The 24,917-nt window shown below is 41.8% G+C and overlaps 1 protein-coding gene across 3 annotated transcripts in view; it reads right to left on the bottom strand.

Moving 5' to 3' along the window:
- Positions 1-1,208: 1,208 nt before the first annotated feature.
- The window catches only part of INPP4B (inositol polyphosphate-4-phosphatase type II B), a 2,522,842-nt gene continuing 2,499,133 nt past the window's right edge, over positions 1,209-24,917 (bottom strand). For 2 of the 3 annotated variants that reach the window (XM_069242568.1, XM_069242570.1), the window contains one exon: positions 1,490-3,810. In XM_069242568.1, coding sequence (XP_069098669.1) covers positions 3,636-3,810 — 175 coding nt within the window. In that variant the 3' untranslated portion in view covers positions 1,490-3,635. Of the gene's footprint in view, positions 1,458-1,489; positions 3,811-24,917 lie in introns of those variants that run through there. The other variant, XM_069242569.1, reaches the window with a different exon arrangement.

The following is a 24,917-nucleotide window of genomic DNA, read 5'->3' as shown; positions in this document are numbered from 1 at the left end:
GAAAGCCTGTGTGGGGGAGCCAGACTGGGAATAAGAATGCTAATCACTATAAGTGGGTAGGAAAAGGCTGATGGGAGTACAGATGGGAAGACCGATATGGACATGCATTGGGGGAGTTATGGTGGGAAGAATGTGGAGTGAAGAAATAATGAAATATTGATATGCTTAGTTTCAGTGCTTATTGTTTTTTCCATTTGAACTGAAACTGCGAGAGTGCAATAGGGCGTGGGTGAAATTAAACACAAATTCACGGGGGGGGGGGAGAAGAACAGTTAAAAGTTCAGATGGGTAGAGTGAAAGGAGGGGGCAGGGAAGGGGTGGAAGTACGTTCTGGGAAAATGGTGTCTGGTTATAGAAGCATCAAAAGTACAATTTTATATAGGGTCTGTATTCTTGCATTGTCACATAAGCCACTTTTCACTCCTTCACGCGGGTGAATAGAATAAACACTGTGCCGGGAGTGTTTGTGGTGTCAATAGTATAACTTCAGTCGCATGTCTGCTCCTCAGGCCACCGTCTAGAATTAACATTAACGAGTTTCAAGTTCTGTGGCAAAGATCTTCTACCGCATCATACTAATGAGCAACTACATTTTAAGTTCACTAATTTATGCGAAGTGCTTTTAAAGCTGCCTGGTGACAACCCAAGCCAAATGCATTTGGATAACACTTATACTTGTCTGCTAAATTGCAAATTCTTAACTAACTTGCATGCTATTATATGGGACTTCGATAGCTATACCTTAGCAGTCTCTCTCTTTGTGAGATACGCAGATTCTAAACACATAATGTAAACATAAGCATAGTGAGTATAAATATGAATGGGCCTACATTGACATTTAACGGTTCTAAAATGTTTTTTCTTATAAAAGTCATACATTAAGACTTCAAGGAAATATATCAACCACAACTGACCACACGTACTTAGTTTTCTTTAAAGCCATGTGAATACGCAAGAAGACGTTTTGCAACAAATTGGGCAAATTATGGTGTAATTCCATCTCAAGATGAGAAATGTAGTTCAACTCTATGGTGATAAAGCTCTTGAGATGGCAAAGGCTTTCAACCAACCACTGTAAACAGAATGGTTCCCTGAGCTTGCCTGCATGGTACAGGGTGCAATGTAGGAGAAGTTGTTGTAGGGCAAGGCCCTTGGAGCGTTCCGGAATGCTGGTAGCCTGACCATTCGTTATTAGCGGCAGAAGAGGCGTGAACGCTGCCTTTGCTACAAGTTTAGCTCTGCCGTACTCTTCTGTATCCAGATACTCCCAGAGTGCTTGTGGTGTAGCTGGCGTGAACTTGCAGTGCTTGACATGCACATGTGCCTATGTGTCTGCTTTTCCATAAGTGCCTTCTGGTGGTCGGTAGTACTTTGGGAAGGCCATCAGCTGCAGCATGTTGAAAGCATATTTCCTGCAATTGATATTCTTCATTACATTTTCTATGCGGCATCCTTCTCTGGGAAAGGGGAAAAAAGGACAGCCTCATCAAACGAGAGAATAAATAAATATGTTTTTATTTTTTCAATTCAGAGTTGCAGCAACAGTCTTGAAGTAAAAATAACAAGGAACCAACTATACATTTTTTTTCTGTTTCACAGGTGATGATACATCTTACAAAATTAAATCCCAAGGCCAGGCCCATTTGCAGTTATTGCCCTCAGAAGTTGATAGTGAGGTTTACATTGCTCCTTAAGGTTTGCATGTTGCAGTTTATGGTACATTGTAAGAGCTATTTCATACTACATTTGTTCGTTTCAGTTTTACAAATATATTTCTTGTATTTCATTTCTTCACACTGTTTGTACGTTAACGCTTTAAAATCTCTATGAAGCCCTAAAATGCAGTATGCTGTTTGTAAGAATAAGGCATTTGATAAGTCTGGCACTACAAATCGCACAGTAAAATCCAATATTTGCTTCACTACAACTCGAAAAGGTGCCTTTGAGATGAAAAACGAGAAAAACGCATTTTTTTTAAAGTAGCGTGTTCATACAAAGAAAGGAATCTGTTCTTATGCCAATACAAAAAACACCACTGCTAAAATTATGCTTTCTGAAAAAGACTCTTAACCGAGACTTCAAAGGATTAAAAATAATACAAAAGTGTTGGGATATGCAACCCCAATTCAATAAACAAGTTGCAAACACTTAATTGAATGACATAAAACATAATTTGGCTTATCTCTGTGTATTAATTCTGGCAGAAAAGGTTTAGCTGCATCAAAAGAGCATGTATTGGCACGTAAAAGGATTCGTCGGTGAGTGCATTAATCTCCACTATAATGCATTAGTTCCAGAAATGCCCCATCTGTCTTACTTGTACAGAGCTGGCGCAAGTTGTTCAGTTTCACGTGCAACTCTCTGTTAGACTCGCTACTTCTCAAGAGAAACCGACAGAAGTAATCTTTCAGTACATCGTGATATTGTATTCTCCGATATATAGACCATGGCGCTTCATGGTGGGAAAGAAGAAATTCTAATTGAAATGATGAAATTACAGATTGTTTGATTTTCCATGGAACAAAATGTTAAAATGCATAGTATTCATAAAAAGAAAGGAGGGAGAAACTTTGGTGGAAATTACAATTGATCAATTACAAATTGGTTCTGATGGATACGCTTTTGGAATGTTGTTTTTTTAGATATCTAGCGAACTGCTATGTTCTCAAATCAAGCTCATTTCAATTCCATCATGGTACTGGTTATTGAGGCGGCGTTCCACTACAGTACACTACAGTACAACAAGAGACAGATCCAAGTACATTGAAATCACTGTTACTGAGAGTAGCGCTACATCCAGCAGCTCTTAAAGCAGAAGGGCAAGTGCATTACACTTAACCTAAAACGCAAGTTTCCCCTAACCTTACATCTAATCTTAAATCTAAACCTTACTCTAACCGCTATCCTAACTCTAACTGGAAAATTATAGTTAAGCCTTACATTAACACCAAGGCTTCCCACAATCCTAAGGCTAACCCTAAACCTAAAACAAAATACTGAACTAGAAGTTTACTCCCCACTATAGCCCTAGCCTGTATTGTTGTAAAACCACTGTCAAACGAAAAACCTAACACTACCCCTTATCCTAACCATAACTCCAACGTTATTACTCACTATGAGCATAAGCCTAGCTCTAAGCCAAATCCTAAACCTAACACAATTCGTTACCCTAACCCCTATCATTTATAACTTAATTCACTCTATTTAACGCAGTTATATTCTCAGGAGATGTATTCTCTGTAGCGGTACTCTCAATCTCGTGCCTCAGATATAATTGTACATCAATGTAGAGAATTCTCAATAGTGGGTGTGCCCTGGATAGTTCAGTTAAATAGTGTTTAATGATTTCACACTGTATTTTTATTCAATTGGTGTTTCCCTTGATTGTTTTCCACTAGGCAGATATTGCATTCTGTACAGAAACTCCTGCCAAAGGTGGACACAGTAGAAACCCTTTGTAAATGACCAACTGGAATTTCCACCAGGGAAGATATTGAAGGAGCATAGCTGTGCGCGGGATTTAGCTTCTGGGACATCTCAGAAATTTCAAAATGTACAAAATATTACAGGATACATTGGGAGAGAAAAACATGTTGCTATTTGTGGAGAGGGAAAAAAAGGAACACACAAAGAAGTTATTGATATTTGGCTAATAATAATGCAAGACTCAAAATAAGCCACACAACCAGCAAGTGTGAGCTGACGAGCAGTAAGGCGACGGGGTAGAAATGACGAGAAGTTGGCTTGTTGTCATTTATACAGCCATTTTCAGGATCATCCGACTCGTTCAGTGCTCCCTGTGGTTGTCTGCTGTTAAGTGGAGGCAGGCAGGGTGGGGGGAGAATTAGGAAGAAAGAGAATAGAATTATAGGAAGAAAAGCCAAGCAAACAAACATTTCCTAAAAACACACACAGAAAGAGAAGCTATTTCGTGGCAGTTACCAATAGGCATCTTGGTGCTAAATATACAAACTGCCTTCTTTTCAAGACTGTTCCTAAAGAACACTGCATGTCTTTTATAATTAGGATCTTTCTCTTTCTGAAATATTAGAAAGCATGCTCTACATTAGTAAAATAGCAGCAAAGAAGGAAAATAATTAATGAAAGGAAGGAATTAAAGAAAATATCTTACTTTAAGTACTCTCAGATGTTGCTACAAAGCCCCCAAATAAATAAAGTCCCTGTCCCAATAGTACGATCTAAGCCACAACGTCTTTCTCTCAAGTATGTCAAGGTTGGTTATTAACAGATTTTAGTAACACTGAGAAAAGAAGGGCCCACACTCTAACATAAAAGCTATTTTTCAAAAATCAACAATGGTGTTGAATCAAACAGCTCTTGATTGACCTCTCGAGCAAAATGCCTCCTCTAGTGAGTACCTTCACAATAACCAGGAATCGTATTCATTTTTAACAGGAGGTATGGAGGTCTGTTTTAGGGTCAATGTTGGACTATTAGCTTCTGTGTACAGACTAGATTTATGAGGACCCATGTGCTGCTCACCTTTTGTTGCTAATGAGAAATATATATCTGCAATTAGTTAGAGGCTTGCCTAGTGGGAATGTTAAATTGGAAGTTTGCTTAAAGGGTATCTAAATTCAAGCAGCCTTTAAAAGGACACTTATTAGGCGACGCTATTCGGTCATCCTACAAAGCTTATTTGAATGCCCTATGACAACTCCTCCGTAGAGTGCGCTGACCTGTATATCATACAGTCATAATACACCAAGTCTGAGATAACAAATTACAGACTCTAGAAGACCAAGAAAAGATACTGGAATGGACAAACACCATAGCATTGGATAACACCTGAATTATAGTAATTTCATAAGGATACTTAGAGAGTAGGTCCCTTCAACAGTTAGAGCCGTATCTTAATGTGACAAACATTTTTAAAATGTTGATTTTCCAAGAGAATCTACAATCAAGAGGTGCATGTTGCAGTTCAAGTCAAGTGTATACAAGTGGAGATTCATGCTATCAATTTAGGAGAGCTGTAACAAATATGTGGTACTATTATGATTCCCACCACACAATTAAGTTTGCCATTATGCATTCTGCATATCTGACACACATCATTAGACATCCCCCATTTATAAACCCTGTCAAATACACGGCGGAACTGGATTGTACATGATGAGTAAAGTTAGGACACACTGGGGACTGGGCCATCCCCCAGATGAAGTAGATCAGTGGTTCTTAACTAGTAGTCCGAGGACCCATGGGGGTCCATGGGGCCTACTTAGTGGTTCTGTGACTACTTTACAAAATACATGATATTAAAATTAATAAAAAAAAGAATAAAGTATGTACAAATAATAATCAAATAGAATTCAAAGGGTTAGGAAAAACTGAAGTAGATAGCTACGTAGTGGATCCAAAATGTGTCGGCAGTGAGAGGGAGTGAGGGAAATGTGACCATTCTTCAGGTATTGAAGGCCCTGTACCTTAGGTTTTGGTCAAGAATGGTGATCCTCCCTAAAGGAGGAACAAGCAAGATTTGGAGTGGGCTAGAACATTTATCATCCAATTCTGTTTGTAAAGAATTTTCTGAGGATTATTATAAAAATCTGCCTTGAGGCAGAGAAAAAGATGTTTGCAGTTATTGCACTGGGCACAAATAACAGAGGCTGCAGCTAAGAGAAATCCAAAGCTGTTTTGGCAGGTGGTTAATTCAGTTAATAATTATGATTTTCCATCTTTCGTTATTTGGAGTCACATTAAGGACACTCACTTGGGTATCATATTTAAGAAAATGTTGCTTTAATTAAGCTTTTAATTGTTCGTTTGAAAGTATGTCTTGCAGATAAGCTAGTAATCCGAGATCTTTTAGTATTGAAGAAGTTGTATTAGCCATAAAACAGAGCTCATACATCAAAGCACCGGGCCGGACGGCGCCCTGATGGCCCTATTTAATTATAATATGGATATTGGGACGCTGTTGTTGAATGTCTTTAACAGTTTATTTGACTGCAAATTTACCCCTTTCATGGTTATTGTAACAATTAAAAAAGGAAGCAAACTTGATCCAAGATGCTACTGCTCTTCCTGCTCACTGTCACTGTTCCAGTATTTAAAAAAGGCGAGTACGCATGAACCGAACTACTACAGGCCCATGTCCCTCATTGATTTCTTGGTTAGGATTCTAGGCACTAATAATATTTAATAAAATATGAGAATGGGTCAATAATAACAATATTTTCAACATCTGACACCATGGGTTCAGAGAACACCTTGGGATAGTTGAACAGTGTGGAACTTGTATCTGATAATTGGCAAGTATACTCCACCAAGGAAATGTTCTTTCCATCTAACATTTAAGTTTAAGGATTCACCCAGCACCTTTGATAGAGTAAATCATTCAAAGTTGTGGTTAAAGCTCCTAGAATTAGGCCGGGGCACTGCATTGGTCTCCTTCCTTGCTGTACTCCCCAGTGATCTAAGGGCCCAGGCAAGGTTTAGCTCGCAGGTGGAATTGAGTGACACGTTCAGTTTAAAAAGAGGTGTGCTGCAAGGACACATTTTAGCTTCTCTTTTGTTTATTTTATACATTAATAATATACTTTATCAGTCAATCATGGGAACTCAAATCCCAGTACTTTCATACGCAGATGATGTGGTAATTTTAGTTTGCACACCAAGGGCACTGAAGAAATTAGTGTCAGCCTTTACTGTTTTTATGTCAGACCCGGAATTAAGCACTAATTATTCTAAATCCGAAATTATGTCCTGTGGCACTGGGTGCTCCTTTCTACATACTTTTACATTAGGTAATAACAGTTTGGAGAACATTTACAAATGTCCTTATTTGGGATTAATCTTTGATACCTACTTATCCTGGAGGCCGAATGCAAACCTCAGATGCCAAAAGTTTGCCCAGTCAGTGTTTTACTTAAAATGTTAAACTAAGCTTGTTAGGAAGCCTTGCTCTTCTATTTTAGAAATATATCAAGTACAATGTTACCTATTGCAACACATGGGGCTGGGATGCGGTGTCATGAAAATTAATATATCTTAGAGTACTTGTAGGTGTCTTCTGCAGCACCGCCCTGCACCCCAAATTATTTCTGCCATAAGGAACTTGACATAAACTCTATTGAGGACTATATTAAGTGGGTCCTCTATTATTATGGCTTTAAATGTGGACGAATTCCCAAACAAGGTTAAACCACCTAATAATCAGGAACTGCCTCAATTGTAACGGGGGGCTATCGATCCCTTGGCTATCTTATGTTAATGCAAATCTGGCAATGTTGGGCCGTGCATCTCTCTTGGGGACTCCTCGTCCATGGTGAAGTAGGATAAGCTGTGGGCTAAAAGATGATTTCTAGGACACTTACTAACTAATAGAGAAATTACTGAATTGCAAAAACCATCAATAAGGAATGAAGCAATTCTTCTAACAAGGTATGGGACCTTACCTCTAATGACTTAAGGGTGACTGGGAGCAAACCTTATAGTTCGGATTTAGGACCGGTTTTATAGGGAGCATGCTATGCTTCCTATTGGCACAATACAGCTTAGTGGACATGTGCTCATGCCCTTTGATGGCACATCAATCCAAACTCTTTTACAATTTTTTTGTAAACATTATAAAGTTTTTAGTTTACCGATTTGTTTCTACCTATACCACAAACTAAGAATTTTAAACAATGTTGCATTGCTTTATGCTTTTTTACTAATGCTTAGCAATTCATTAATTTGTGCAGTTGGGATTTTTAAAATCTGCAGTGAGCTGTCGAAATTCTATGCTGTTTGAATGAATATTAGTTGTTATTTACCGTACTTTTTATGAATGCCGATGGCAATCAAAATAAAGTCGTTTGAACTGAACTGATTTTTCAGAGATGGCTTTGAGTTACTGTTTTCTGATCGGCCCTCCATATGACGTGCAAATGAAAAGATTTCTGAAGCAAACAATGATTAGGTATACATATATATATATATGTATATATATATATATATATGGACATGCAAAGAGCATTTTGGTTAAGTAGAAGCATTACTTCATGATGTTCAATATGTATCAGCCAAATTCGTATTGAATGTGTTATACAATTTGAGCATATGTAAGTCTAACATCATGCGGGTGCGATGAACCCCAAAATATGTGTTGATTATCTACCTCTGATCTACACCTCTCAACTTTGCACTTTCAGTATGTTAATTGTAGTTGTTTATCTAGTTACATAACTGGTATTACTGATGTGATTTCTCTAAAATATGTGCAAATTCAGAGTGTAAATTGGCAAGTAGAAAAATAAACATTTCTTTAAGAAGCTGGATGATTCTTACACAGTTATACACGTATTACAGTGGTCCCACTTAAAGTATTCTTGCTGTAGGTAAAATTAAAATTTGGTCAGCTTTTTTTATTCAAAATTACTTTGGAAGGTGTTTTCGACAACACAAAACCAGCTATCTCAGAATCTATAATACCAATTCAAATTGTTAATTTTAACACCCTTTCAATTTGCTACTTTATTTAAAGATAACTAAGTGTATGAACTGTAGTTAAACTTTCTCTGCATCTTTTCTATGTCTGACAGCTGTATATCCCTACATTGTTCACAACTACATGGAGCTATCACTACAACTGAGAACATAGAAATAACCACTACTGGAAATACTACTGATTTAAAATAAGTTAAACACAAGGCGTAAGTATATCTCCATAAGCCTTACCATAAACCATAAAATCAAAACCTACACAAATACATTGCCTGAACCCTAATCCTAGTTACCACTGTAACCAAATCCTAGCAAGATTCAAAATGTTAATCTAACACTAACTCTACATCCATAGCTAACCCTTATGCTAACATAAACCCTAAGACAAACTTGAACCCTACCTCATGTAATTCTAAATAAACCTTGTCTACATACATGCATTTATCAGTGTAGTGGTATTCTTACAAGTGCCATTCTCGGTAGTAGTGTTTTAGATGTACCACCTTCTATGTAATAATTTATTGATAGAGTGAACTCTCTATCGCTCTATTGGAGATGCACCGGTCTATCATTATGCTTCAAGCAGTCACTGAATATGTTTTAAAGCAAAGTGAGAAAACCTGATCATGAACCAGAAAAGGTATTGGTTCTAATTCACTGACTAGAATACACACATTGAGGAGATAATTAGCTCATCCCGGTAAAATAATTTTGTATAACAGTTGATTTGTGATGATGAAACTGGAAAAAGTCTTCTCTTCTAACATTGTCCATTCCTGCTCAACTGGAGAATCAACTATCTACAGAATCAGCTGCAAGTGGAACTTCAAGCAAAAACAGATGAGTGTGGGTGTAACTAGAGTACCAACTGCTCAATACCTCACTGTTGCCAGGCCACCAATACACACTGAGCAGATTTAAGAAAACAATGTGACAATGAATATTATCAATGATGTTATAAAACATGTTATAAAACATGTCATGAGTGCTGTATTATCTGGGGTAATTAGCAATTGAGGGTACGAGTTATAGTTACCTTAGGGCCCAAATTATAGTACTTGAAGTAACTAACTATAACAGGTGAATTTCTATGTTTCTTTTTAACGTAAAGTAATTTTAATTACTATACATTAATCCAATGACTGTCCCACGTGGCCAACTCCCTATAACAACCCAATCCTGCATCACACACAGAACGGCAGGGGTTGGCTGCAGGCTCTGAAGCCAATCCACTATAACCACCCAACCCCACACTACACAACACACACTGGCTTTGCCTGCATGGCCTGGCAGCCTACATCAGGGCATGCATAAAGTGCTTCTTTGTTTGGTGGAGATGTGATCATATTCCTGTTCATCAATAATATGTCTCCATAACCAGTGGGCAATGCCTTCGGGGGCCCTTTTAGTAAGCTGTTCATCTTCCTTGGAAAAGGGATAATAAGATATCTGATTTCAGAAGCAGATGACAACAAAAAATCTACACATCCCAGTCACTACATGAGATATTGCGCTGAAAAAAACAAGGATGCAAACACCTCCTTCAAAGTTTACTCATAACTTTTCACAGTGGAAATGCAGATAAAGCACACTTACTTTGCCTTGGCCATGCTTAAAGAGTTAGGATAATTAGTACTTTACAGAAGGGGAGCTTCAACTTGGGCACCTGTTTTATTTATATCTGTAAATGCTTCTTGTTGAGGTTTATTTTCTGTGAAATGAGCTTTGTGCCAGAATGAATCCTGCCCTACATATTTATTTAAAGAAGAGGCCAGCATTTTCAGCAGAATGTCTACCCAACTGGAGTATTAGTAAGTGGTATCTACACTATAGCTGCCTAAAGGACACCAAGGTAAAGGCTCCATTTTCATTCTGTGTCTATAACTTTGCTAGTGTGATTGTCCCTTGAGTATCTCCATCAAGTAACTTTACAAGATGGAACTACAGAGAAAACACACTTGGATGATTTGTACTTTACAGAAGTAAGTACTTCTTAGTCCATGCAGGGACTGCAGGGGGAGCCTCACGGCACAGCATTATTCCTGTGTGCAGGAGCAATTGTTTCATCTCTTTCCCACATGTTAGCGAGCAGGGAAAGAGATAAAAACTCCACTTCCATCAAGCGGGAGAATTTTCACAACTCCTGCTTGCTGGAAGAAGAGTTATGTTTGCTTTTGCTTTGCGGGACCTGTCATGGCTCTCGCCAAGCAAAAGCTAACAGCTACCTCCTGAGGATGGTGGTCCCCAGGGCCATATATGGCTCACGAGGGGGCTGTGTGCCCCACCTCCTTCTCTGTAAATATGCATTTGACCCCAGAGAGGTGGTGATCCCTAGAGCTGGGGGGTCAGCACAGCACCCCTAACAATTTATATCATTTAGCCCTGGGGAGGTGGTGGTTCCTGGGACGGGGGGGGTCCATGCGACTCCCGCATACACTGCTAAATTGTAGCCCTGGGGAGGTGGTGGTCCCCTGGGCCTGTGGGGGTCCCTGCAGCCCCCCCAAACATATTTTAAAATCAGACCTAGCGAGGTGGTGGTCTCCAGGGCCCAGGGGGGTCCGCACAGCCCCCCACATTGTTTTTAAATGTAGCCCCAGAAAGATGGTGGTCCCCGAGGTTTTTAACAGCCCTAGGAGGGGGGCCCTGTGCACCCCATCCTTAACAATAAAAATATGTATGCCCCCGGGGCTTGGCCCGCTGTGGGGCAAAGTAAAAAGAAAGCACAGGAGACCATAGTAGCTTCTTTTTTTTAATTCACTGCAAAATTATTTCACCGTGAATTTAACAAAAACGTTTTTTTGCTTTTGTGGGGTCCCGTGGGGGGGGGGGGGGCCCACGGGGGGAGACGGGGAGAGCAGGGAGTTAGGTTAAACGTACCCTGCCCGTTTTCTTTTTTTTATTTGTATTTGAGACTGAAGATGAGTCTCAAAATGGCTGCCAACACGAGCTGGTTGAAGTGTTGGCAGCCAATCAGATCTCTGCACGAGATCTGAGGATTTGCGAAGTGTTTGTGCCTTTAGATACACAAATTTGGTTTCCCTTTAATATCTCCAAAACTGTTAAACAGATTTACAGTAAATGAAAAAAACGTGATTTTCGGACCAAAATCTACCTTTCTGCCAAATTTGGTATAATTCTGTCCAGCGGTTCGGGCTGTAGTCTTGTGTGAAATCCCTATGGAAACTAAAATGGGAAACACACTTTTGTTGCCCTCCCCTTTTTCTCGACCCCAGCTTGACGGATCACCCCAAAAATTTCCATGTGTAACAAGAATCACTAGCACACTTTCTTTTGAAAAATTTCATGAAGATTTGTCAAACGATGCCAAAGTTATAGGCAAAAAATGCTTTACTAATGGAAACATGGTCCTAACTATAACTACCTAATGGCGACTACCAGTAGGTAATATATATATATGTGTATATACAAAAAAAGTTGTCCTCAGTATGTTGCTGGCTTTGCTGGATTCCACAATAAATAACCTGTTTGAGAGTGCGCTTTTGTCTGAGGAGAACTTTCTTTGCATAACTTTAATGGCCTGTCCAGCCGTGAAGGCAGCACCACTGCATGAAGGAGCATATCTGTGCGACTTTATGGATTGTCACATAAAGAGCAGCAGGTAGGAACACTTACAGCAAACCCAGTAATTTTACTTTGGATTTGACCACTGAGGTGATTAATTGTGTTTTTAACATTTTGGTTGGCTTTAGCAACCCATCTGAGATAAAATGAAAGTGTGCAGGACTACGTTTACCAGGATGCACTTTGCAACTCACTTCAGAGGCCCACTGGGGCAGAACTGGTATTTAACTGTGTGATCCCGTTTCTGCAATTAAGTCTGCTGATCAACCATGCACTCGGCCTGTGAACAAGTACGGAGATGTCTGAAATGCGTAAGGCCTGGCTAAATGGAAATGCTAAAGAATTTGCTGTATGTTGCTGGCTTTGCTGGATTCCAAAAAAGATAACCTGTTTGAGAGTGCGCTTTTGTGTGAGAACAACTTTCTTTGCACACACACACATTCATATTCACTGAAAAAAACAAAGGTAACAGGGAAGTTATAGCTAGGTTCTGAATTTACTCGTAAAAAACATAGAAATTCATCAGCTATAGTTAGAGATATTTCAAGTAACTATAACTCGCACCCTAAGGTAACTATAACTCACGCCCTTGCCATGCACAAAATGTTGCAGTCAGAATGCCAAAGATGCCATAGAAGATGTCACCAGTGAGATAATATGTGGAGTAATAAGCTGTGCATGGTGAAAGCACGAGTTACAATTACCTTGGGGCGTGAGTTATAGTAACTTTAAAAAGCTAACTATAACTGCTGAATTTCTATGGTTTTGTATGAGTAAATCAGAACGTCCCTGCAACCTTTGTTTTTTCAGTGAATTTCCTTTTTCTTTTTACATAAAGTAATTTTAATTACTATACAGTACATTAACCCAACCCACGGCGCGCACAGCCTTTGGCCGTGAGTGGAGAAGGTTGGGGGCAGAGCCTGGCCCGTGACCAGGCCCTGCAGCCACGCCCTTATAGCCACCCAACCCTGCGCAACGTATGGCCCTTGGCCTTGTGCATCTGGGTTGGCCAAAGGGACTGTCTCTGTCAGTGGATCTGTGAGTAGGTCTGTGAGTGTCTGAGTGGGTCTGAAAGTGGGTGTGTGAGTCTATGAGTGGTTCTGAGTAGGTGCATGAGTATCTGAGTGGGTGTGTGAGTGGGCACATGAGTATTTGAGTGCATGAATGAGTGAATTAATTAGGGTATGAATGAATCTGTGAATACTTTTATAACAATCTCAAATATCCTCGAATATTCAAGAATATACATAAATATCCTCAAATATTCTCGAATATTCAAGGTTATTTGAGGATATTCGTGAATATCGCACACGGTGGAGAAAAATCATTTAAAACCCATTATTTCACCCTAACAGAACACTATATCACACTCCTGGGGTCAGATCACATCCACCCTGACCCCTTATTCCACTTATTTCAATTTTCAGCCCCTGCGATCCTCTCCCATAACATAAAATACCAGCTCCAACTTTCGAGTCAGGTTGTAGCTATTCAATTACAGCACTTCTATTCGTGCACGCATATGTGTAAAATTGTGAATACTTGTGATTCATTCATGGCCAGAGCTATACAAATTTGGATTTTCCTCAATTTCTCATTATCTACTGAATAGATTTACACCAAATAATCAAAAGCACAATCTGCGTACCGAAAGCTAGCTTTCTGCCAAATTTGGTGTAATTACGTCCAGCGGTTTTGGCTGTAGTCATGCCTAAGGGTCCTATGGGAATTAATATGGGAAACGCAACTTTTTTTACCCCCCCCTTTTTCTCGGCCCCCGATTGTCTGATCGCCCCATAACTTTCAATGTGCAACAAGAATCACTGACATGACTGTCAAATTGTTTTGCCAAATTTTGTGAAGATTTGTCAAGCGGCGCCAAAGATAAAGGCAAGTCAATAAATGCTTTTTCTATGGAATCATGGTTCAAACATAACCACCTAGTGGTGGCCCCCACTAGGTAATATATATAGACATATATATTACCTAGTAGGGGCCGCCACTAGGTAGTTGTAGTTAGGACCTAGTTTCTACAGAAAATATGTTTTTTGACTTGCCTATATCTTTGGCGCCCCTTGACAAATCTTCACAAAATTTTGCAAAACAATTCGACACTCATGTCAGCTGCTGTCTGGAAAGATTCGGGGTGATCCGTTAAATGGGGGATGAGGAAAAGGAGGGGTCAAAAAAGGTGTGATTCCAATGTTAATTCCCATAGGGATTTTGAACGGGTCTACAGCCCGAACCACTGGATGGAATTACACCAAGTTTGGCAGAAAGGTAGCTCTTGCTCCAGAAAGGAACCTTTTGTTATTGTTATTTGGTGCAAATCTGTTCAGTAGTTTTTAGAACATTAAAGAAAAAACAAATTTGTATATATAGGGACATGAAGGATCTGAGAACCCCTCCGATCTCGTGCTGAGATTTGATTGGCTGAAAACACTTCAACAAGGACACCCTGACCCCTTAGCTCTGGTTCTGGGGTTGCAAAGGGACCATCCCAGAACAAAAATGCTTTACAATTTCTTTTTTTGCAGGAGCCACAGCAGAATCGCGGATATGCCAAAAATGAAATTAACAAAAACCCAAGCATGGGCTCCAATGCTTCTTTTAGTGAAGCCCCGGGTGGGCAAGGTCCCAGAGGCATTATAATTTTGTATGTGGCGGAGCGGCCCCCCTGCACCCCCGGGGACCGCCAACTCTTCGGGACACAACTAAAGAGAATGCTGGGGGTAACCTGGTCCCCACACAGTCTTCGGGACCCTCACCTCCCTGAGGCTACAACTAAAGAGAATGCAGGAGGGCAGCCCAGGGCCAGTGCAGCGCTGGGGGCCTCCACCTCCCTGGGGCACAACTAAAGAGAGTTCGGCTCACCCGTAGCCACAGGGACTGCCACCTTCCCGGGGCTTCAAGTAAATGTGATGCGGGGAGACTGCCCAGTCCTTTCCTGCAGCCCCAGGCACCAACACCTCCCCGAGGGTTCAAGTAAATGTAATGCGGTGGGACTGTGTGGACCCCCCCCCAGAGCCCCAGGGATCACCACCTCCGAGGAGCTTCAACTAAATATAATGCATGGGGCTGCGTGACTCCCCCCCCCCCCCAAAATAAACAAAAAAATATTTAGGCTGGGCCCGGAGGATGGGGTCTTGGCACACCCCGAGGCCAAGATCTACCTGGAGAGGAGGGTTGTGTGGCCCCATCCCCAAAAATATTCAATATTTAGGCCAGGCCCGAGGGAATGGGGTCCCTGAGGCTGCGATTGGCCTTGGGGAGGGCTGTGTCGCCCCACTCCACCCATAAAACTAAATATTTTGTTTAAGCCAGGCCCTGGGGATGGAGTCCCGGAGGGCCAAGTTAAGCCTGAGGAGGGGGGCTGTATGGCCTCCCCTCCCCCCCAAAAAATAATTAATTGCAGAAGGCTGGGACCTGGGGAATGGGGTCCCTGGGCTGAAACTGGCCGGAAAGGGGTAGCTACCCGGACCTGCGGCCATCTTCCGCTTCGCAAGGCTAAAAGCTATGCACAACACAGGGTTGGGCTCTTGGCCATGCTGCCAACCGTCGCTGTGCACGGTGGTGGTTAGATTAATGTATAGTAATGAAAATTACTATAAGTTACAAAAACGTAGAAATTATATATATATACATATAGATAGATAGATAGATAGATAGATAGATAGATAGATAGATAGATAGATAGATAGATACATAGATAGATAGAGTTCAATCCTAGTGGAAAGAAAGGGGAGTACTGTAGGGGTCAAAACAAAGTTTTGAAAGGACATCTAAGAGTAGGTCCGGACTGATATAGCATTATTTAAAGAGGTGTGTCTTCAGCTCTTTCCTAAGTTGCAACAAAGACCAGCATAAACTTAGTGATAATGAGAAAGTGGTGGGCTCAGAAGGTTTATTTGTTAACTCAGATGCTGCGGAAGAACACTTTCTTTTCTTTCTTTCCCACAGATAGTTTATTAGCAATCCCAAATGGCTTCAAGAAGATCCTGCTGCTTGGTTCCTCAAGGGTTTAAAGAAGTGCATAATCATCCTTACCCTGCATCTACTACGACATTTGTATGATCCTTGTGTACTACACTGTAATCCTGTTTACTCAGCTCTGTATCACCATGATGTTAATACAAATGTTCAAAACATCCCTATCCAGCTTCTGCACCCGTGACATCAAGAAGACCTGATATGTCCTCCAATTCTTAAATGAACATCTTCTTGTATGCAATCACCCCCTTCCAATGAGATGCCCTCAGCTGGATATACAATGATAAATAGCCCCCACTCCTCCACTATGTACAGCGCTCTATTGCGTGCCAACTAGGTTGCAGTAGGCAAGCACATGCACACTTGACCTCGGTCTTCCATGCCTACAGGTTATGGGGTCGGGGCGAGCACAGTGCACCTAAAATGGCTCATCGTACAAGTGAGGTAATGGGAAATGTCAAATATACATGAAACAAAATAGATATTGACACAAGGTTTGAGGAACAGCATTTCCCAGCTTCAATCTTCACAGAAAAATATTACAGTCTACAAGCTTCCTCTACTCAAAGTTGGGCGATGGGAAAAATAGTGAACAGAGACTTAACACTCATTGATCATGAGAAAAATGGCTCCTCTGGGAGGTAAAGATTGTCTGGGTAGCAGTCTGGCCAAGTTACCTGGGATTCAAAAACATGGCAGATCTAGTAACATTGTCACAAAATATCCAGTGTGCATGGCTAAGAAACTATATGATCTAGCCCCCTTGCTAATGTTCCAGGACTTGAATGTGTAATGACATTGTTGTAAGGCATTGCCCATGGAGCGCCATGAGCACCTCACACCCCTTTAGAAAATTCAGGGTCTTGATCAATAGCCAGGGAGCAATGCATATTCTAGATTCACAGCCATGTCTGCCCCTCAGCCCCACCTGCATTAAACTGTGATCTCCAATATTTGCTGAGTATAACCGAGTTGCTCATCAACATTTCTGCTGCCTGCCATGCACTGTGGGCCAGCTTACTATTATGGTGCGTTCCAGTAACCTTGGGTGGCTGGGATAACAAATTTAATCTGGTTTCTGGATGTTATTGGTGGAGAAGGAGCCTTAAGGCTCACATGAAACTTCTTTCCAGTGAATCCTGCCACTTCCTACACTCGACAATGGTAATTAACATTTTGTGTGTTGCATCGTATTCATATTCTATAGTAAAAATATATTTGTGAGTGTGTGTGTGTGTGTGTGTGTGCATATATATGTGTATATATATATATATATATATATATAGTTACGCATAAGAAACATCAAGAAGCGCCTTATATTTGAATCAGACCAGAAACCAACCATTGCTCTTATCTCATAATCTGTCTATTACAGCTATCAGAAGAGTAATTATGACTGCTATGATTAATTGTTTTATATAGTGTTTGCTATAGAAGTTATAGTTAGTATAACCCACCTTATTAGTACTCATTTTATTGACGGAGAAATTAGAAAATGAAGAGGCAGACCAACCAGTATGCTAGCATGTTAATTGCGGTTTGAGCAGTTATGCCAGCAGAGATAATTAATTTGCTGATTGTGCGATATAATTTCTGGTTCTCAGCACATCACTAAGTACGACCTCCTTCTTCAAATGCTGTAGTGTTCCCGATGGACAATTATATACAGAGAACAACATTTCCACCAAAGATCCAAAAAAAGCCATTTTGGCTGGCACGTAGAAGAGTGCACTTGGTAAACGGGTACCTACAACATCACCAGATGGAAAACTTCATTAAAATACATTCATAAATAATATCTTCATAAAACTGAAAGTGAGCGATGTGTGGTTCTTTGCTTAGCCAGGCTTCCTCCGCTGAAGCAATAGAGGATGTTTCCTTAGGGAAACAAAAATTCATAAAGCTAAACGGATATGATTAATTTCCGACTGTTCACTAACAAGCTAAAAGAGGCGGTTTTGAAAGTCTCTGCGCTGCTGGTGTTTGTGTTATATGTCAGCCAATACTAGAGGCACTCGCTTTTATTTCAGCAAGTTTGTACCATCCAGAATGTGGCCTGTGTTTCGATTGTTTAGCTGTTAAAGCATGAAGTAAATCTGTTATTGGTTCGAGGACACACTTGGCTACAGAACACAATTTGTTATACAAAATACGTCTGTAGGTTAGAAGATATCCAATGTACCGACTCATCCCTACAACAAAAAAGCCCTACAATATTATCTACTAACTACAAAAGTTTGTTGTAGTTTTTCTGTTGGCCTTTGTTTCAGTTTCAAAGGAGTATTTTATTCTTATTATCAGTACACATGTAGTCCATTTGAAGCCATACAACTGCAGAGCAGGTTTATTTCAAATGATAATCTTGGCTAGATACATTTAAAATGCTGGTTTTAATTTAAAAACCGTTCTTCTTGCAGCCTAGCATCCTTGTCTCTGGAAAGATAAACTCTCTGGAGTCTATACGAACGTGCTCATTAAACTCAAGTTGAGGTATTCCAGGGATGGAGAGAGCTTATCACAAGCCTTGCCTCAAAATTAAGTATGGAGTGGTTGCGCCCTTGAGTGCAAGGACCTGATTAAATGCCACCTGTCCTAAAACAGTTCAGGACGCACAAGAAGACAGTCTTTGAATGTCGAGATGGTAGAACAATACAAAGTTCTGTCATGTAGATCCTTAAAATCTGTTTTTTTTTTAAACGTGATGGCGTGAAAAAAGATATGGGGAGAGGCACAGGTTTCTTACTTGGAACATTTGTTTTTCAGTATCCCAATCATGAGTATACTGAACTCGTCTTTTCATCTGATGAACCTTACTAGAAATCCTGGGTCATATTCGTGAAAAACTGGATTATTTAGTTGAAATGGATGGTAGACCTCTTTAGGTAATAATATCACAATTCCTTACTAGCTTCAGTTAGGTCTGAATAATTTAAACCTGAGCTCAACTCTTGGTAGTTGTAGCACAGAGCAGACAGGCTTAACTTAGGTGAAATGTGTAATACATTTATTAGTACCAAAACAGTTAAAACAGTTAAAACGTACATAACACAACATAATCAATCCCACTCCAATTTATAAAAAATAGAAACGAAATTTAAGGGACAAATTGACATCAAAATGTAAAAAAATTGATGTTTAGAACCAGAGATATGGTTTTTTGAAGTTTGAGCACCAAAAAGCACACAGTGGCAACCATGGTTATCTGGTGCAGCAAGACCGGGTTAAAGGAAAAAATTAAGGTCCACTGCCATGGAGTGTGGGTCAGAAACAGGCACCCAGGTCATCCTGATGGAAAGCTTACTTTTAGGCTTGGTTTTTTTTCTGGAGAAAAGGCTTGCAGTGGTCGATGGGTCAGTCTGCCAGCTTTACTAGTTGACGGGTAGGGCTGCAAGCTGGATTCGAAGAGGGACTCGTCGACTGCAGCCAAGTGAAGTGCAGGACCTCAGTGGGAGCTTCTGCTCCAGTGGGAAAACTCCAAAAGGGCAAAGTCCGAAGTTGCAGCCCAGGAAGGTGTTGTTGTCGGGGAGCTACTTGGCATTCATCTCGAGAGCCCCAGGGCCTCCGCGGCCCCTGGTGAAAGCGAGCCACTTTTAATATTGGTGGGTACCCACCCTGGGCACCCATATGGCGTAATTTCAATGGAGTGACAAAATTATAAGCAAAAATTCAATTTCCCATGGAAACGCGGTCCAAACTGTAAGTACCCTTAGATACCTACTATACATATAAATCACCCAGGTACATGTATGTAGAGTTAAGCATAGAAGACCTATCCTTTCCTACATATAGTACATTCATGTAATTCTGGTGGTTGATATTCTAGTCTCAATATTTTTGCATTTCTATATCTAAAATTTGCTACTCTGTGTTTTACCATCAGATTGGGCCTTAACCTTCTCATAGTGGTCATTTTATGAACCTAGTGTAACTTGGGCGCACAAGACACTTTGTGAATTAGGCCCTACATTACAAGACACTAGATCTCTCCAGTCAGGACCACCATTGTAGGAGGTTGGCCTGGCTTGTAGTGGGTACCAAAGGTACTTACACCTTGTGCCAGGTCCAGTTATCCCTTATTAGTAGAATAGAGGTGTTTCTAGCAGCTTAGGCTGATAGAAGGTAGCTATGGCAAAGCAGCTTAGGCTGAACTAGGAGACATGCAAAGTTCCTACTATACCACTTATATCATATGCACAATATCATAAGAAAACACAATACACAGAGTTACTAAAAAATAAAGGTACTTTATTTTTATGACAATATGCCACAAGTATCCCAGTGAGTACCCTCAGTAAGAAGGTAAATAATATACAAAAGTTATATGTACACAAACCAGAAATAGGTAAGTAAGAATCAGAAAAGTAATGCAAACAGTGTAGAATTACAATAGGTTGCAATAGACAAGCATAGGTATGGGGCAACACAAACCATATACTCCAAAAGTGGAATGCGAATCACGATTAGACCCCAGACCTATGGGAGCTTGTAGAGGGTCGCTGGGACTGTAAGAAAACTGTCAGGGTGTCCAAGATACCCCACCCCAAGACCCTAAAAAGTAGTAGTAAAGTGCACCTACTACCCCCAGATAGCACAATAGTTGTGATAGGGGGGTTCTGCAAGAACAACAAACACCAGCAGTGCACTGACAATGGATTTCCGGACCTGAGGACCTGCAAGGGGACCAAGTCCAATAGTCGCGAGAGTGTCCGGGGGGGGCAGGAGCCCAGGAAATCCCAGATGAAGGTGCAAGGAAGCTGCCTCCGGATAGAAAAAGTTTGGAGTTCTGCAAGAAAGAAGAGGACTAGAAACTTCTCCTTTGGAAGAAAGATGTCCCACGTCGCGATGAAGCTTGCAGAAATACTGCAAACAAGCCTTGCTAGCTGCAAGGGTCGCGGTAGAGGTTTTTGGGTGCTGCTGAGGACCAGGAAGGACCAGGATGTCGCCCTTTGGAGGAGGAGACATAGGGGGCGCTCAGCAACTCAGAGAGCCTTCACAGAAGCAGGCAGCACCCGCAGAAGTACCTGAACAGGCATTTGGAAGATTTGTGAACCGGAGTCCACGCAGGGTTACAAAAGAGGGTCCCACGACGTTGGAGGTCAACTCAGCGGGTTGAGCACTGCAGGACGGAGTGCTGGGGACCCAGGCTAGGCTGTGCACGAAGGAAATCCTGGAAGAGTGCACAGAAGCCGGAGCAGCTGCAAATCACTCAGTACACAGGTTTGCAGTCTAGCTTGGGGAGGCAAGGACTTACCTCCACCAATCTTGGACTGAAGGGCCACTGGACTGCGAGAGTCACTTGGGTAGATTTCCTGTGTTCCAGGGACCATGCTCGTCAGGATGAGAGGGGATCCAGAGGACCAGAGATGCAGTCTTTTGGTGCCTGCGTTAGCAGGGGGAAGATTCCGTTGATCTACGGGAGATTTCTTCTGTGCTTCTGGTGTAGGGTGAAGGCAGGTGACCCCCAGAGCATGCACCACCAGTCGAGAAAACAGACAGGATGGGGCGCTACAATGTTGCTGGTAGTCGTCTTGCTACTTTGTTGCGGTTTTGCAGGCGTACTGGAGCAGTCAGTGGTTGATCCTTGGTAGAAGTCGCAGAGGGAGATGCAGAGGAACTCTGGTGAGCTCTTGCATTCGTTATCTGAAGAATTCCCCAAAGCAGAGACCCTAAATAGACAGAAAATGAGGTTTGGCTGCCAAGTTAGGAGGATTGGCTACCAAGAGAGGTAAGAGCCTATCAGAAGGAGCCTCTGACATCACCTGCTGGCACTGTCCACTCAGAGCAGTCCAGTGTGCCCCCAGCACCTCTGTTTCCAAGATGGCAGATGTCTGGGACACACTGGAGGAGCTCTGGGCACCTCCCCTGGGAGGTACTGGTCAGGGGAGTGGTCACTCCCCTTTCCTTTGTCCAGTTTCACGCCAGAGCAGGGCTGGGGGATCCCTGAACCAGTGTAGACTGGCTTATGCAGAGATGGGCACCATCTGTGCCCAGCAAAGCATTTCCAGAGGCTGGGGGAGGCTACTCCTCCCCAGCCCTTCACACCTATTTCCAAAGGGAGAGGGTGTAAAACCCTCTCTCAGAGGAAATCCTTTGTTCTGCCTTCCTGGGCCAGGGCTGCCTGGACCCCAGGAGGGCAGAAACCTGTCTGAGGGGTTGGCAGCAGCTGCAGTGGAGACCCCAGAAAGGCAGTTTGGCAGTACCCGGGTTCTGTGCTAGAGACCCGGGGGATCATGGAATTGTCCCCCCAATACCATAATGGTATTGGGGGGACAATTCCATGATCTTAGACATGTTACATGGCCATGTTCGGAGTTACCATTGTGACGCTATACATAGGTAGTGACCTATGTATAGTGCACGCATGTAATAGTGTCCCCGCATTCACAAAGTCTGGGGAATTTGCCCTGAACTATGTGGGGGCACCTTGGCTAGTGCCAGGGTGCCCACACACTAAGTAACTTTGCACCCAACCTTCACCAGGTGAAGGTTAGACATATAGGTGACTTATAAGTTACTTATGTGCAGTGGTAAATGGCTGTGAAATAACGTGGACGTTATTTCACTCAGGCTGCACTGGCAGGCCTGTGTAAGAATTGTCAGAGCTCCCTATGGGTGGCAAAAGAAATGCTGCAGCCCATAGGGATCTCCTGGAACCCCAATACCCTGGGTACCTCAGTACCATATACAAGGGAATTATATGGGTGTACCAGTATGCCAATGTGAACTGGTAAATTTAATCACTAGCCTGTAGTGACAAATTTGGAAAGCAGAGAGAGCATAACCACTGAGGTTCTGGTTAGCAGAGCCTCAGTGATACAGTTAGTCACCACACAGGGACCACATACAGGGCACATACTATGAGCACTGGGGCCCTGCCTGGCAGTGTCCCAGTGACACAAGGACTAAAACAACATACATACAGTGAAATATGGGGGTAACGTGCCAGGCAAGATGGTACTTTCCTACAACCATGTTTAAAAGGAATGAGTATTTAATGTACTAGACAAGTAGTTTTCTATAAACAACCTAATCTGACCATTATTGCACTTTCACATTAAAACTCTGCAGTGGTTTCATTGAGGTTTGTAGAGATGCTGCCAAGATTACCTCTTAATTAACCTCTCTTGCAATAGTACTTACAAAATGTGCGATGTATTTCAAAATATGCGTTTTCCAGTTTTGTAACAATGAAAATGCTGTTTTCCAAGCCATTACACATCCTCAGGGCTGAACAGGCCTTTTATTCCACTGGGCACTTCCCTGGTGGGCTGGTGCCTTAGGAGGCCAGATTTGAAAGTCATGGACCGCAGCTGGGCCATCTGTCATTTTTCCCTGGATCCCTGAGGTTTACTGCAGCAGGCACTGGGGGGTTTCAAGAGAAAGAGAAGGAGGGAGGGCAAAGATGGGGAAAAAGCTACATGAGAGGGAGAAGAGAGAGGAGAAAATAAGAAAGAGAGGATGGATGGAAAGAGAGAGACTGTGCTAAGAGATGTAGGGAGCGGGGCTGGTTTTAGCATTTTTGTCATGGGTGGATATTGTTCCACAGTCCAACCATCCATATCCTCCCCAGGTTCCCATTGATGTTGCTATTTTTAAGGTTGAATAAGGTAAGAAACAAATTGAGTCTCCATTACAAGACGTGCCATAGGTTGTTATCTGTACATTGTCACCCAAGTGGCATACAGAATGGCCAACGGGTAATTGGGAGATATTCACTTTAGGGACTGCTGTGAAAGCTGTGGTAAGGATGTGTCCAGGAGTATTTTTCAGATGTGTCTACTTTTTTATTGAAATAGTGAATGCTACTATATGGGTTTGGTGTAGCACATCTGTTTCACCATCCGTGGGGCCACAATCCCTTTTTTTTTCTTTTCCCTTTTTTGTACCATTCCCCTTCAAGGCCATTGACAGTAATTATATGGCCTCTGGCCTAGCCAGTACCCTGATCAATACAACCTGGTCCTTCCTCTGGGTGCCTTCTTACCTACCTTCTTTTATTTTTCCTTATGAATTTACTTTTTTGCAGGCCTTTAAATTAATTTTTCTTAGATTATTTACATTTTTCATAACTCCTTGAAGCAGGGCTTTAATGCAGGTAATCTGTGGACCTCAAACCTCCTCTGCTTTCATTCACCTCTCCCCCAATATGGTCGCCGTTTTTTCTATTATTTGCAAGCGGATACACTGTAGCATTCAGGGGCCTTCTCTGTATAAAGGCGAGCCGTGTCAGTTTATGTGACTCTTTTTCCTGTGTGCTGGCGCCAATCCTAACGCTGAGAACCCCCACCACGTCATTCACTCTGCAGCTCCCTAACAGCACACTTATTGGCTGCGTGTCTCCTGTTGTGATATCGGTAAGCCTTTTATGGCCGTAACAGGGCTTCGAACTGGTGACTGGTGACTCATTTTCGTAATTTTGTTTACATATGGCTTGCATGGCTTATTATTATTATTACATTTATTTTCAGCTCCCTGTTAGGCAATATACCCCCCCTCCCCCATCATTTTGGGGGGTATATTGACATGGTTACTGTTACACAAATTCTGGTTAAGAGCATCTTCACTTTTGGCCCTGGCACTCCACTTACTTGCTTGCTTTCCCTTTCGCACAACCGCCCTTGTTTTTGCAGTAATCGTCCAGGTCTCACAAATGACTCTGGCATCCACCACTTTGCGGGGCACGACCTATAATTAATGCTGCTTATTGCTTGGTTAACGCGGTTTGTGTGTAATCTATTTTCCACCAGGATTGTTTCTCCTACTTTTAACTGTAATTGGCCCTGGACGTTTCACCTTAGTGCAGTGGTCTTCAAACTTTTTAATGCCACGTCCCCCCAGTTGAAAAATAAAAATCATTGGGCCCCCCCTCAGAATTTTTCACAATTATTTTA

Source organism: Pleurodeles waltl, chromosome 1_2 (assembly GCF_031143425.1).
Source record: "Pleurodeles waltl isolate 20211129_DDA chromosome 1_2, aPleWal1.hap1.20221129, whole genome shotgun sequence".
Taxonomy (NCBI): domain Eukaryota; kingdom Metazoa; phylum Chordata; class Amphibia; order Caudata; family Salamandridae; genus Pleurodeles; species Pleurodeles waltl.
Note: the sequence above shows the minus strand (reverse complement) of the source record. Positions and strands in the feature narration are given on the sequence as shown.